The sequence below is a fragment of the Henckelia pumila genome, chromosome 2 (genome assembly GCF_033568475.1).
Source record: "Henckelia pumila isolate YLH828 chromosome 2, ASM3356847v2, whole genome shotgun sequence".
NCBI lineage: Eukaryota > Viridiplantae > Streptophyta > Magnoliopsida > Lamiales > Gesneriaceae > Henckelia > Henckelia pumila.
In genome coordinates, this window is record NC_133121.1 from 122,692,414 (window position 1) to 122,707,267 (window position 14,854).

At 34.8% G+C, this 14,854-nt stretch overlaps 3 protein-coding genes across 4 annotated transcripts; all 3 read right to left on the reverse strand.

Moving 5' to 3' along the window:
* Positions 1-267: 267 nt before the first annotated feature.
* On the reverse strand, positions 268-3,429 carry LOC140885551 (agamous-like MADS-box protein AGL104). The gene is made up of 11 exons (XM_073292532.1): positions 3,245-3,429; positions 2,957-3,010; positions 2,791-2,806; positions 2,534-2,598; positions 2,406-2,439; positions 1,441-1,502; positions 1,259-1,358; positions 1,116-1,166; positions 874-1,010; positions 474-652; positions 268-362 (listed from the first exon to the last, which is right to left on the reverse strand). The coding sequence occupies exons 1-11, from the start codon at positions 3,427-3,429 to the stop codon at positions 268-270; spliced, it is 978 nt and encodes a 325-aa protein (XP_073148633.1).
* A 3,684-nt stretch (positions 3,430-7,113) lies between these two features.
* Positions 7,114-12,077, reverse strand: LOC140880511 (O-fucosyltransferase 7). 2 transcript variants are annotated; one of them, XM_073285022.1, is made up of 12 exons: positions 11,826-12,077; positions 11,394-11,486; positions 11,048-11,147; positions 10,899-10,966; positions 10,284-10,372; positions 10,010-10,190; positions 9,810-9,938; positions 9,519-9,652; positions 9,217-9,430; positions 8,640-8,824; positions 8,454-8,549; positions 7,114-7,626 (listed from the first exon to the last, which is right to left on the reverse strand). In XM_073285022.1, exons 1-12 carry the CDS (start codon positions 11,976-11,978, stop codon positions 7,473-7,475), a joined length of 1,596 nt encoding a protein of 531 aa, XP_073141123.1. In that variant the 5' UTR covers positions 11,979-12,077; the 3' UTR covers positions 7,114-7,472. The 2 variants fall into 2 exon arrangements, with proteins under 2 accessions (XP_073141123.1, XP_073141122.1); XM_073285021.1 differs by having other exon boundaries at positions 11,394-11,489.
* Positions 12,078-12,481: 404 nt separating this feature from the next.
* Positions 12,482-14,550, reverse strand: LOC140883742 (lecithin-cholesterol acyltransferase-like 1). Its single transcript, XM_073290323.1, has 2 exons — positions 14,054-14,550; positions 12,482-13,563 (listed from the first exon to the last, which is right to left on the reverse strand). Exons 1-2 carry the CDS (start codon positions 14,461-14,463, stop codon positions 12,645-12,647), a joined length of 1,329 nt encoding a protein of 442 aa, XP_073146424.1. The 5' UTR covers positions 14,464-14,550; the 3' UTR covers positions 12,482-12,644.
* Positions 14,551-14,854: the final 304 nt, after the last annotated feature.

Genomic DNA, 14,854 nt, shown 5'->3' on the forward strand with positions numbered 1-14,854 from the left:
TTTCTTTAATTAGTGTTGAGATCCTACAAAAATTGCAAACAATAATTTTTGTTTAATTCAACGAGAATCTAACGTCCATTCAAAAAATATTGCAGGTGCAACTAACTAGCTTAGAATATAATATAGCCCAAGGACGACCGCATATAACACTAATTTTAATGTACGTACGAGCGCTAAAAACATGGAGTATAATTAAGAATATAATGCCCCAAAGATCTTTATCATCGAACTAAATAATCTTAGCATCACAGAAAAAATGTAGAAACATCAAACAGGATCCTGATTCACCGGCGTAAGCTGAGACAGATACAATTCAAGAATGGCTCGCTCTCGGGGTTGCGCACTTGGAAAAGGATCATTTCCTGCGCAAAATCGCAGTAACCCAGAGCCTCCATGTTAGTTTCCTATGTATATGTTTGCCACAATTTAATCTTTAGTTACTGAGAAATAAAGTAAGGGTGTTAAGAACACACCAGCAGGATATAGTTCTGTCCATGGTGAAAGATTGACATCGAGCCCGAATTCGGGCTGTTGTGTATCATCTTCGCCGATTCTCCTACTCGGGTTCAAATGATTATGGACGTGCACGCTTGGGGCGTGAACAAGAGTTAAGGATGATGGCAGCATGTTGTCCATGTGTTGAGACTGATCGCTGCGAATAAATCGAGGTTGAGTCAAATGTGCTTGTCCTGCTAGCTAGCTAGTGCTAGATCGTTCCAATTCTTTGTTAATTAGTATTAGTACTAGACCACAAATACAAAGCAGTAGTCTATTATGTGCGGAAGGAGCCTGATCTTCAACTTATATACATGGCTCCGATCCATTAGGTCGGATAATATATTATACATAATGTATGTAGTAACAGATACGAACCTTATGGGAAGCAAGCCATTCGAATCCAAAAAGTTGAGGATTTGAACTTGAGGATCTCTTTGTGGAAGCCAATCCAATCCACTCGGATTTCTTGCGGCCAAAGCATTTATGTTCAACGTTTCATGTGGGAAATTCACCTGAGGGGCAATAGCAAAATTAAGTATACAAAATCAGTTGGTTCATGCATGTCATTTCGTGTTAAATAATTCTGAGTCATTTTTTACTTCTAGAAATAAGGAGACCTGCGACGACGTTTGTGCACTACAAGGGATATACTGGTCCTGCAGAACTTGCTGTACATGAAAGTATATTGCATTAATATTAGCTCGATCGATCGACTCATGTAAGAAAAACTAAGTCATGCATAATGGTCATGAAAGCTTGCCTTCCGAACTCGGACATGCTTCAAATTTTCTTCAAGAATTTGTTCTCTATACTCCGCCTCACACAACGTGGTGATATCAGAAGTATCTCCTTCATAAATCCTGCATGTGAAGCATGCATTTACACGCGTTTCGCAATCGAACAACTAATTGATGCAAGAAGTGTATGGTATATGATATGTACCTTAATCTTTTCTCCATATCCTCAAGTTGGCACCTACATTTCAGAATTTCTTGCTGAATTTCCTGCATCAGCTCAACTCTCTAATCATTTGCAAAATCGATAAACAAAACAGCAGTTGATGTCGAAATCAGAGCCAAGAAACTTATATATATGGGAAATTTTCTTTTTTAGTCGGTCCCGTATCTTTGTCACTTTGCGATTTTGGTCCTCTATATTTTCAGATTTCAGTTTTAGTCCGTTATCTTTATTTTTTTTTGGCATTTTTAGTCTTTTTTTCGATGTGGCGCTGATGTGGAATCAATGCAATGCTGATGTGGAGCTGACGTGTATAGTGTCACGTAAGCATTTTCGAACTAAAATTGCCAAAAATCGAAACATACAGAACTAAAACTGAAATACAAAAACATAAAGGATCAAAATCACAAAGTGACAAACATAAAAGACGAAAGTTGCAGTTTTCCCTTATATATATGGACAATTCCTTGAAAAAACACTTATGAGTTGCATGCCCCGACCCGTTAACTAGTTTATTTTAGGTTTTCATGTTCATGCAACTCCAAATTATAGCGGTTCAAGTGTCATATATTTTCGATTATTTTCACACATAATATAGAAATATGCATGGAATACGATCGTTGTCCATATTCATTACCTTACGTTCATATATATAACTCTAAGGAATGTTGAATCATGCTACGTGTACAATGAGGCTTACACATTGAGTTACAAAATGCATTTAAAATTACAAAACTATCTTAAATGCATTTTTGAAAGATTTTTTCAAAATCAAGTGTAGGGATAATTTTGTAATTTCAAATGCAATTTGTAACTCAATTTGTAACCCTCATTATACATATAGCAATATTATCCAGAAATGTTTGGCTAACTAAGATGCAGGTACGCTAACATATATATCCGCATATACAACAAAACTTCAAATTCCTCAATATGTGTATTCAGTATACCTCAACTTGAGAATCAATCACGCTAGCAGGGCTGCTGCATGAAAAGAAAATTAAACAAATACATAAAATAGATTTAATGGATCTAACTAAATTGGAAAAATAATATATAATAAATTTGCGCTAGCTACCTGCTGGCTGCTTGAAAATTTCGATCTGCATCAGATTTCAACTTGCCAAGAGCCCTTTGAAGATGCTGCAAATATATATTTGTTCTTAGTTTTAATAAATTTTCATTAATACATCGTATATATATATAGCTCTAAAATTTTAACCATAAATTGTTTTTAAAAAAAAATTGAATTTAACAATTTCAATATTAATATCGAGTCGTGAATCCAGTCCTAGTACTGTTTATGTTCGAATTGCAGTAATTGGGAATAGTTACCTCTTGGTTCTGTAGCCTGTCGCATCGTTGCATGAAGACAATTAAACATGCGACCAAATCGAATCAGGGAAGAAAAAGAACAAAAAAGAATAATTATAAGTGTCCACATCAATTGAAATCAAATTGTTCCCAAAAAAAAAAAAACAAAAAAAAAACAGCAAATTACCTTCCTCGCTCATGCTCGGGGAGATTCACATATCGTGATATGATCTCTTCGATGCTTCAAAAAGACAAAAAAAAATAATAAAAATAAAATAAAATATTATACTAAAACCCTTTATTTTCTTTTAAATGTCAAAAAAATCTACTATAAATCACAAAAGTGACAAAATCCACAACTTTCAGTTCAAAAGGATACAAATTAATGTTCTCTAACATTAATATTTAGAAATTATACTATATATTATAAAGAGAGTAAAGAAATTAATATGATTATGAATATTCATTCATTCACCTTCGATTTCCTGAGAAAATGCTAACTCTTCCGGAAGGAGAAAACATGATGAGAGCCACGTCGACATCACAAAGAACAGAAAGCTCGTAAGCTTTCTTGATCAGCCCATTTCTTCTCTTGGAGAAAGTGACTTGTCTGTTCGTCGTGTTCTCGATTTTCTTGATCTGAAGCTTCACTCTCCCCATTATTCGATCTATTTCTGGGAAATTAAAGGCTTCTTAATTTCTATAATCTATAGTACTACTATATATTTATATTTATTTTTTAAAAAAATATGTATATATATGAAATCACTGAATTTGAGGAGGTAATATAAACTTGAAAAGAACTGAGGAAAGAAAGAAGCGATAAGGGAGAAAGCTTTAAAACAACATGTTTTGGCATTGTCAGGCCATTTACACAAGATGACGAGAGAAAGAGAGATTTCTAGTCATATTCCATGGCGGTGCATTTCTTCTGCTGATTACTTTGAAAAACAAAAATAAATTATAATTAAAAAAAATTTGTATTAATATTATTATATATGGGTATGTGTAGTTTGTTAGGGCAAAGAAAGAGAATTCGGACACGTAGAGAAATGGGGCAAAGCTTCGCATGTCATTAATTAAAACACCACTTGAGGGTTACGGGTTTTGCTCTTTATATATAATTGAATTCCGCCAAATTATAATTTTTCATGGAAATCAGTGTAACTCAAACTTCCTTCTTGGGTTGTCAAGTTGCTATTTGATTATTTTCACACGTGGCATCGCCTCCATGTAGGTCATTCTGCATTGTACATTGTCCATTTTTAAATATCTTTTGGTGCATGTTTTTTGTTTCTTCAAAAAATAGTGTCATTTAAGCTGTTCATTTTCAAATCACATTTTAAAAAAAATTTATTCCATAAAATTTTGAATAATACATATTGGTTTTTCACGTTATAATAATTTATAAAGTAGTTTTGTTTCAAAAAAAAAAAAAAAAAAGTAGCTCTATACTTATCAATAATTTTTGGCCTCCCCTAGCAGATTTCTTCAGCTACAAAATCTCAAATGCCATATATGTATAATAATGGAGGATATTAATTGGCCAACCCCCTTCAGGGTCAGTAATTAATAGAGTCCAAAACACCTTGCCAACCACAAAATAGTCAGAATTATCCAATCCCCTCATCTAAAGCTAATATATTCTTCCTTTTAATATTACCGATAGGCATCGTTCAGCTATGCATGAGATTGAACATGCAATAGGTATAATATATAAAGATGATAAATCGATATTTTAGATAAGATAATAGTGTATTTATATTAATTATATATTATTTTTTTTGTAAAGTTTGGGTCATAAAACAAGAATGTGTGCTCAATCAATCTCTTATTATCTATGTCAAACAGTGTCGTATAATATATAATCATAATAGTATTTAATTGGACCGCACACTTTTGGAATCGGATACACAAAATAATACATCGCTAGAGATAAATATGGGGAAACTTGCAAATTTAGTTCTATATGTTTGTTATTTTGCGATTTTGGTCCTCTATGTTTGCACATTTCAGTTTTAATTCTGTATGTTTTGATTTTTGGCAATTTCGATTCTTTTTATTCAAAAATGCTTACGTGGCACTGTACACATCAGCTCCACGTCATCACTGAATTGATGCCACATCAGCGCCACGTCGAAAAAATGAATAAAATTGCCAAAAAAATAAAGTTAGTGGACTAAAACTGAAATCTGAAAATATAAAAGACTGAAATCGCAAAATGACAAACATACAGGATCAAAAAAGCAATTTTTCCGATAAATATGTATGTATCATATATATATATATATATAATTGTATATATATATATATGTTAATATGTATGCATGCTAGCTTATCATGCCTATGCTATGTCGTCATTCTCTCTAATATATTATAATTTGATCGATTGAGAATTAATGAGCTTTTGAATTAATAATACTTCGATGGTATGGACGACTTATTATTAAAATTACAATTTATTACATTTATTTAAGATAAGCTCAGCTAAACGAATTTCCGAGTTCAATAGGTCAGAAGAAATCCTCCGAGAATTAAAATTATGCTGGCAAATGCGAAGTTATCATTATTTAACAAAATACGAGACACATATTTTTTTTTACTTTTTAATTCATTATTTTAGACAAAAGTTCAAAATTGTACAGCTAGCAATTAGGAAATTCATGAGAGAAATCTGCAAACTTTGTATATACTAGTGTATCGTTATGTGATTGTATTGTATAGTTTATTTTAATTAATTTGATTTATATTTAAATATAGATAATATCATAATTATTATAAATATTAATGAGGGTTTATTTAAAATGATAAAATAAAATTATAAAAATTAATCAGAGTTTTGAAATTTGAGTCTATAAAAATCAAAATGACGAAGCTAGAGAAATAAAAACAAAAAACAAAAAAATAACAAAGCACGATTTGTCTCTATTATCAAGATTTTAATAATTATATTTTCAAAAAAAATATTTTAATAATTATAAATAAATATAGTAATGCTTCGTTACATGTGACAGTTGAAACATTAATTATCATTAATTTTTGTATATTTTATTAGGAATAATATCTAAAATTTTAATACATAGATAAAAATAAATAAACACTTTTATAAATTTAAAAAGATTTTTGAAGGTGAATAAAATACTATTGTAACGGTGCATGTTTTTTTAAAAAAAAAAAAAAAATTGGATCAAAAAAAATATTTGAAAATTTAAGAAATTAATTGGATGACATTGATGGTACGGTGATTTATAAACCACCGTAAATGTAATCAGTGATGTGATATTATTGATGATAAATTTGAGGAAAGTTTAAATCCATACAAGAATTTAAGAGTAATATTTCTATAAAATTAAATAAGAATTCATTAAATTGATCGTAAATTAGTTAGTAAATGATACTCTTAACTTCAATAGAATAGAACATAAATAATATATAAAATTAAGATATATATCCAGAGTATCTGTTTTTATACACCCATGAAATGTTCACGAACACCTAAAAACAAGCGTCTAAGCCCCAAAAACGTTGAGGAAATTTGGACATTTGTTAGCATATTTTCTCGAAAAGACACTGAAAGTCCTCTCTTACTCCCACGATACCCCTTTGCTTTGCTTGTGTCACTCATTTCTTGTTTACCACCCACTGTTTTCGTCACCCAATTTCATAATACCGCAGCCTAAATAAATTATAACCTCTATTTCCCTTTTTTTCTCCAAAAAATATACACACGGAATTAAGCCAAAAAGACCATGACGAAACCAAATATTCCAAACGCTATGGAGATCGATCGGCGATCATGGATTAAAAGTGAATAAATTTTTCTAAGAGGCCCGGCCGTTGGGTTATGTAAGTCGATACCAGCATATGAGCACTATGTGCGTGCTACGCCAAAGACTTGATATTTTTTCATATGATATGAAAAAGAATTGGACCGATGAATATACTTCTCGGACAGCATCAAATGGTCTCACTTCAATAAAGTGGGACATATTAAATTCAATACTCGGACTCGGAAAATTATTCGAATTTTAGTCCGAGTTCCGGCAACACGATTACAGATACATATGGTATCACCGTATCAGTACAAAAATAAATAAAAAATATATCAAGATTTACCATTAGCTTCAATTCGATGATAATCGACAAATATCATTCTGATTCAACCAAGCTCACTCGTAGATTTTTATTAAAACATTGTCACAAATTTAAACATGATTTTCATTACTTGAACCCAATTTAACTCAAAGCGAGTTGGTGTACTTGCACACGCTCCTATTACAGTCAATAATTCAATTCTTAATTCTCAAAAAAAAATATTTCAATTCTTAATCAATACACAAAAAATGCGGAAATGAATTCTGGATTTCCCATTTATTCTTTCCTGATAAATCAATGGCTACAAAGGACACATTAATCTTAATGAGAGAACTCCCTAAAAAATGAACTTCATCACTATATTTAAACACATTATCTACCTCTCTTTCACTCCATATCCTGCGTTTCCTCTGATTTCAACACCACCTCCAACTAACTACTACTCCGATGAAAATCTACAAACACTATACGAATCATGCGTGCCTTAGAAAGGGTTCTATACATGGCCCCAATTCATCAAGCTTGAATACAAAAATGGCAAGCATGATGAGAACGGCCTGTGGATCGTTCACCAAACTGAGAAAAGTGTTTTCTTCTAACACAACCATCTACCAGATATGTTGAGAACTGTTAATGTATGGCAATTCCTTGTGACATAAACAATCTGGCAAAGGGTTCACATAGAACGCCTCTTCTGAACGAAACCTGTCTGTTCCTTTCGTCCCGGGGATGGGCCCTTTTCTCTTTCTTGGGGATCCTTGCCTGACAACCAACAAATGATTACAACTCAAATATCGAGTCTCGATTTTATCAAACTATCAAGCAACAAAAATCTGAGTGGTGGGTGCACTGGAATTTTTGTATACAAAGTACAAACTAAAGTACAAATGATTCATCCAGCAAGTAAGATGACACCCTTCTGCATGAGAAACAAATAGGAAATGGAAAGATGATGGAGATCAAGAAAGAAAAGAACAAACAAATGAATTAATATCTGAACATAGGGCTCAGACACATAAAACAACTTGCTAACAGGATGTGTAGATGACCAAGTTATTAATCTTTTTACCTGTTGGAATCGAGTTACGATTAGATCAATCATGGACCGCGAAGCTTCCACAATGAAAAGGAGCAAGAAAAAATAAGAGGAAAAGCAACTTGCTAGAATCGTTTGAATGAAATCGATTGTGGATTTGCCCCATGAGAAGAAAAAAGAATGAACAGAGATGCATGTGTAACTTGAAGCAAATTCTTAAATGGCTTTAAAAAGGATCATCAAGTTTGAACAAATAGATTATCAGACTTGCGTCACAAAAGTAAATCTAAATGAGGATAATCAACTGGTCAAAAGATCAGAAAAGGATTATGATATGAACTAGTTCAAATGAAACTGTTAATCCTGCAAAAACCATTGTAGCCAATACACATTTACCAAAAAACAAACCTTCCAAAAGATTTCAAAGACGGGCACAAATGATTCACTCCTTTATCAGGACCATATTCACTTGGGATGTGAAATAAAAATATTTGTCTACGCAAGGACAGTCAAATTGAAATTCTTTGAAAGAGAAATTTACATGTTAGCTTACCTTCTTTTGTGAATTTCAATAATTCGATTTGAGAGATTTTTGCCTTCTTTCATTGTCCCTCCCTCAATCTTATCAAAAAAACGTACTAGGGCTTTCCTAATGAAATAGGAAACAGGAGAAAATATGTGATTCACAAATCTGAAGTAAATCAATTGTTAGAAATATAAAACACTTAAAAAAAATTACCTGTCGGGCAAAATGGTTTTCCTATGTCCCAAAAAACGACGATGACCTTCAACTGCCCTTGCCATGTTACCAGAGTATGTTGGAATGAAAATATCACTTTCAACAGACACGATATAGTCCAGTGCTGCCATTTGAGTTGCATGATGGATAAATGGTTCAAGTTCCTCAGTTGTCGCTAGCTTCTCCTGGGAAATGAACACAGAACACAAAATTGTGCTGAAGGAATGAACATCCAAAACTATAAAATAATATTTCTTCCTCAAGACAGGTGCATGAAAACCTTTTTGGTGTTGGATGGTCTGGGTATACCTGAATCCTGATGTGCTAGCACTCTCAGGCCAGAGGGAGGCTTTTTATAAGACGGCACCACTTTGGAGTAAATACTTTTTTTAAATGTGGGACCACAACTCAAAAGTCTAAATAACCAATAAATTAGGAGGAATCTGAAAATTTTTATTTGACATGATTTCCATGAAGTTCTACACAGACAGTTGGGATAGAATTAGCTTTGGTGGCACAAGCCATATATCTAAATTTCAATATTTCAGCAAATATCTCCAACTTAAAAGACTCAAACCTTGTTCATTAATATGGGATAGTGACTCCGTAGGGAAGCCATGTGTGAATCACCCCCATATATTTCTCCTGCCGCAATATAGATGGGAGTGTTCGATGGGTATCCAAGAGAAGCAAGGAACATGCCAACTTCTTTAGGGGTTAGAGGACAATAACCTTTGGCCCTTTGGTCTACAGGATCAATATCTTTTACTTTCCACCACGTGGTATTTTCTCTACAAAGAATACAGAAAAGAGACAATATGGGCGACAAATATTGGCATATGGACGATATGTCATCTCTACAAGATACCTATTATCTACCTCATTGTCTTGAGTTCCTCAACTTCTTCAGGGGACAGCCCGTGGGTGCAGCCACTGAAGGCAAGCATGTCCTTTTCAAACCGTAGGTGCAATGCAATATAACGACCATAGGACCTCATGCGATTCACCAACAACTACAGAAAAAAATATCTACTGTGACAAACTACCGATAGGACACAGTGAATAAAAGGTTCCACTTCATAGTTTGGATTTGTTCTTGCTAGCCGACCCCACTTAAAGGGATAAAGGCATGTATGATTGTTGCTGTTGTAGTATGGATAAATTTATTACCTTTCCCATGGTTTCAATGAGAGGTGCAAAACGGAGGGATTGATAACAAGCACGACATCTCAACTTCTGAATGTCTGGAGGGAGATTGTTGTTTGCCAATCGAGAATCAGACTTAGCAGCTCTAATAACCTTGAAAATTTTTCATGATAACTTTAGTATTCATCATAGAAATGAATCAAAATTTTGTTCCAAGAATATACCTGATGTTCTTCCCACAGGGTTGATATCTCGTTCACATAGTAATCTATGCCAGACCAGCTTCTGAAATGCTTCACTACTCTAGATGCACTAGCCAATTCCCTGGGGAGCTTTCTAACAATTTTCACATCATCAACCAAAGAATCGATGAAATAATCTTCATCGAAGACATCGGAGAAGTTGCTGCAATTTTAATCAAACAGAATGAATCACCCAAAACGAGCTTCTTCAGACAAGTACACACAAAGGACTGAAGTTCTAAAGTCAGTCGGATACCTAGAATCTTGCCAAAGTGATTGCTTGTCTAATTCAGGAATCACGAGAGTAGCATTTATCAGTCGCGCAACAGCAACCATATCACATATCTGCAAGGATGAATCAAATTCCATACTGGCACACAGGTTACTCACAAATTAAAGTATTGCACTTTACCCAAATACTATAAATTCTCATAAATAGCCCAAATGCTTTTGTGCATCCTTTCCATTTTTAATGTGTTGCATAGAAATTGAAGTATCAAGTGTGAAAATTAACAGTTGCAACCGTCCTACATTTTCCCAGCGTAATTTCTTTACTTAAAAAGGAGGAGATTGGAATGTAAGAATTGGGGTACATAATATTGTTACAATGATTTCACCCTACTTATCATTCTTTTTTTATTTTCTATGCAAATATTTAATGGAGAAAAAATAAAGAAAAAAATTCGATGACTAAAGATAAAAGTTGGTAATAAATAGAAAAGAATAGTAAAGTAGTCCATATAAGCTGGGGATATATATAGATATATAGATAGATGAAGTAATAACTAGAAAAGAATAGTAAATTAGTCCATATAAGCTGGGGATATATATAGATATATGGATAGATAAAGAGCGTGCAAGAGAGACAAACCCCTGCTCTCATTTGATTAAGGCCGCCATTTGCATGCACCAAGAGGTAACCTCGAGATCCTTGGGGACCTGAAGATTGAGTAAAACTATAGAACATGAGTAACCAATAGAAATCTGAATGGGCAATTGATCGTCTGTAGAGCACATTACTTGTGTAGAATGAACTTGGTTCAGTACAAGGTACATAGTCTCTATTAGGTGGCCGCTTCCACAACTTGCCTGAAACCAAGCTTCCACTAGCAGCTTCCCACTGTCAAATCTAAATGAGTGAAAACATGACAGATAGAACTAGTTTTCATGAACGAATGCCCACCTGCACACCACGATTCTGACATCCAAATTGCACTCACATACTCACATTCATTACAAGAACAACAATGGGATACAGTTGTGGAAACATCCACTGTACCTTTTCTACAGACGTATTATATGTCGACAACACAAAAGACACATAAAAAGACAATAACAATAAAGAATATTCAAGAAAAAGACAAACCTCACGGGAAATGGTGGGATTTTTCAACTGCGGTGGAGCAAGCTCCTGCATCCAGCTTCGCTCGCTCCTCAAGTTTTGCAACCCATTCTCATGCTGCTACAAAAATTAAAACTTACCCTAGATCAGGCCACAACAAATCACCATTCCAATTTTATCATTTTTTAAAAAAATAAAAAACAAAAAAAACAACAGAAACCAAATTCAATTCCCTACCAAAATCTCAAATGCCAAACGATTTTGAGAAAACCAACAAATGCACCTCCAAATAAAACACAAGGAAACATCTAGAAAGACATGATCCCCAAAAAAAAAATAACAATAATAATGACGACAGATAATTCCAAGCGCTTGCATTACGGACATAAATACCGGTAAAAGCAAAAGTTACAATCAAGTCTAAGAGAGTACTCAAAAGGGAATCGAGGGATTCACCTTTGGAAGCTTGTGTGAAGTGTGAGCAGGCAATCTGGCAACGTGTGCTGAGAGGAGTGCCATGAGGGCAATAGTGCCTATGGCGCAGATTAGCAGCCGCCGCAGCACCAACAGCGTCCGCCACCTCCTCTTGGGCAGCAGCACAACCACCATTCCAAATGTATTGCGAGAGGGTGAAATGATTAGCGCTTTGCCTGGTAGGTCTTATGGCCCAGTTGACAAGTCGTTGGGATGTCGCAATGCTTTCACTTCATTTTTTATTATAAAGAATGTCTCATTAATTCTTATTTACCATCCTTGAATTTCTTATTTATTTCTCTTCCTCTTCTTGGCAGATGTCTTTATCACATTTCTTATTTCTAAATAATAATGTACATTTAAAAAGAAAAAGGAAAAACAATTATGTCAATTTATTACTAAACCTATTTTGTGTTTTTCTTATAACCCTGACGAATTGACATGACATCAAAAAACATTGATATAACATCGAAAATTGTTTGGTGATTAAAAATATCGATAATCTTGACATAATTTTTTTTTTTTTTTTGAAGAAATATTTCATTCACTATTGACCATCAATTACATTGTCTTTGAGTACAACTTGTTTCAAAAAAAAATTGGAACAAAATCCCGATAAACATGGTAGTGTATGAAGATAATCCTCTAAAGGCCGAATGATGACACCGGACATTTATTACAACAATGTTTGACTCGGAAACCCTTAATATTTTGCAAGTAAATGTTTAAGCCAATGTTTCTATTTTTCCCCTCTGATGCGAAAAAGAGCCTGATGAATGAATAATGTGTACTATAGAATCACTATGAAACAGTTCTTGAAACAACAGAAACAGAAATATGAGAATTGATGGAAGAAATTTCTCCAATTATCTCATCAAGTGAAGACTCATCATTGAGTATAGATGTGTGAGTAACCCCAGGAATCTTGATCACCTTAAGGATCTGCTTATTCGAGCTGTTCCACGCCGATTGCAACGCCAACAAGCTAACCATGTTAACCGTCCCATCGCCATCTCCATACTCGATCTCTGGACGCTTGTCAAAGCCATGATCCCTATAAATCAACGTCTCCGGAGTCTTCACCTCGCTGCCGGTGATGCACGTGACCGGCACCAAGGGGGAGGTTAAATTCTCAACCAGAGGCAGAACCCGCGTTTCATAAGGTTTAACTCCTTCAGGAAAGCCAATGTCTCGAAGAAAATGGGGGATATCAAGCACGGTGTAGGAAGAGTTTGGCGTGATCACGCGCAGTTTAGTCACGTTAAACACCTTAGGAGAGGGCATGAGCCACAAGTTAGTAGCAGAACTTCTCTGATGTTCCCTTACTACCAGTGGATCAACCAAAGGCACCCCAAATGTATTTCCAGAGGCAAAAGTGCGCATTTCGTTGATGGTGCCACCCCACGGTGCTGAAAGTGCAATGAAGTGTTTGACGTACTTTTGGCACCAAGAATCCGAGTTCCGGTTAAGAAAGTGGAGAACAAAGAGTCCTCCTAAGCTATGTGATAAAAGAATCACCGGCTTCCCTCCATTGGACCGGCTACTCGATTCCACAAGATTTCTAAGGTCTTCTAAGAATTTCGAACCAACTTTTGAGGGATGCCCTTCTGCAGCTAATGCATAACGAAAATCGTAAGGTGCACCAAACAGATTTTCCCCACTCGCATAGCCTGCTTGTTCTAAAGACGCAACGAGAGGCTCCATGTATGACGTAGCGCGCCTGAAACACAAAGCATTCGTGTGAATATTTCACATGAAAAGTTGGAAAAGGTCTCTCCTTCTACCCTGCAATCAAGCTTGATTCAAAACCATTGTAAAAAATCGTCTCAAAATGTGTTTTATACATCTGTATTCGATGACCTTAGAAGTTAGAACTAATGCAAGCAGACTACAGTCCAAAACATATATAGCCAGCAATCACAATTTTCATTCGTTTTGCAACAATGCGACCTATACATTAATGTCTCAACTTTGGTTTACAATATACATCGTTCAACTAATATATATATTATGCAGTTTTCATGACTTTCTACGCATATATCAGCTAGCTTGAAACATGCTATGAGTACAGAGTGTGAAGCTAACATTTAGTCGAGCTTCTAGAAGAATTCTTGATAATTTGATGCTCTCTTCTGCGTCAGAATGGAAATTTAATATTAATTTATAAAACAAGCTAATTAATTTAGAAGGTGAAGATCAAAAGAGCATACTTGATTTGAGGATCGAGATAAAGAAGGGACTGAGTGGAGCCAAAACCAGAGACTCTAGTCTCCACGCCAGGAGCATTATGATAATCATCCATTTCCGGGTCATAATATATCATCATTCTTTTGTTGTAGCACTTGGCGAAAGGCTTCAAAAGAACACTGGGATCGAACCAAATCCTGAACCATCCGTCGCAGTCCTTCTTCAGAGGAAAGCATCTGTTGCAAAACAAGCCAGAGGGGTTGTACTCTGCGGTCAATCTTGCTTCCAGTTGGTTGCCGCCGCTGCCGGGAATCAAGATGACTGGATGAAGGCTATCTTTAGCTGCAGATGCAGAGGTGACGATGGCCATTGATAGATATAAGATGAATTTCATGTGAAGAAGAAGAAGAAGAAGAAGAGTAGTACCCTTCATTATTTACAGAAAGATAAGTTTTGTGCTGTGTTGTGTTGTGTTGTGTTGTGTTGAGTAGAGATGGGAAATGGAGAGGTTTTTTTTTTGGTGAATTTCAAGTCTGTGGCGAAGAAGTTTACACGTATAATAATTGGGTTAATTCTACGTGTTTTCTTTCGTCGATCATGTTGGAGTACGAATTCGAGAGATTATCCAATCGTGCAAAAAGAAGTGGGTCACAGAGGATGGACTAGCGTTGACTTTTACAAAATGAAGCAATTAGTAATTAGTAACTAGTAGTAGCTAGCTAGCAACTACGTTATACGTAGTCAATACATACATGATATATGCCGGGAAAATATAATTACTAGTCTATATCTATTATAATAGTTATATTATGAGCAAATTGTAT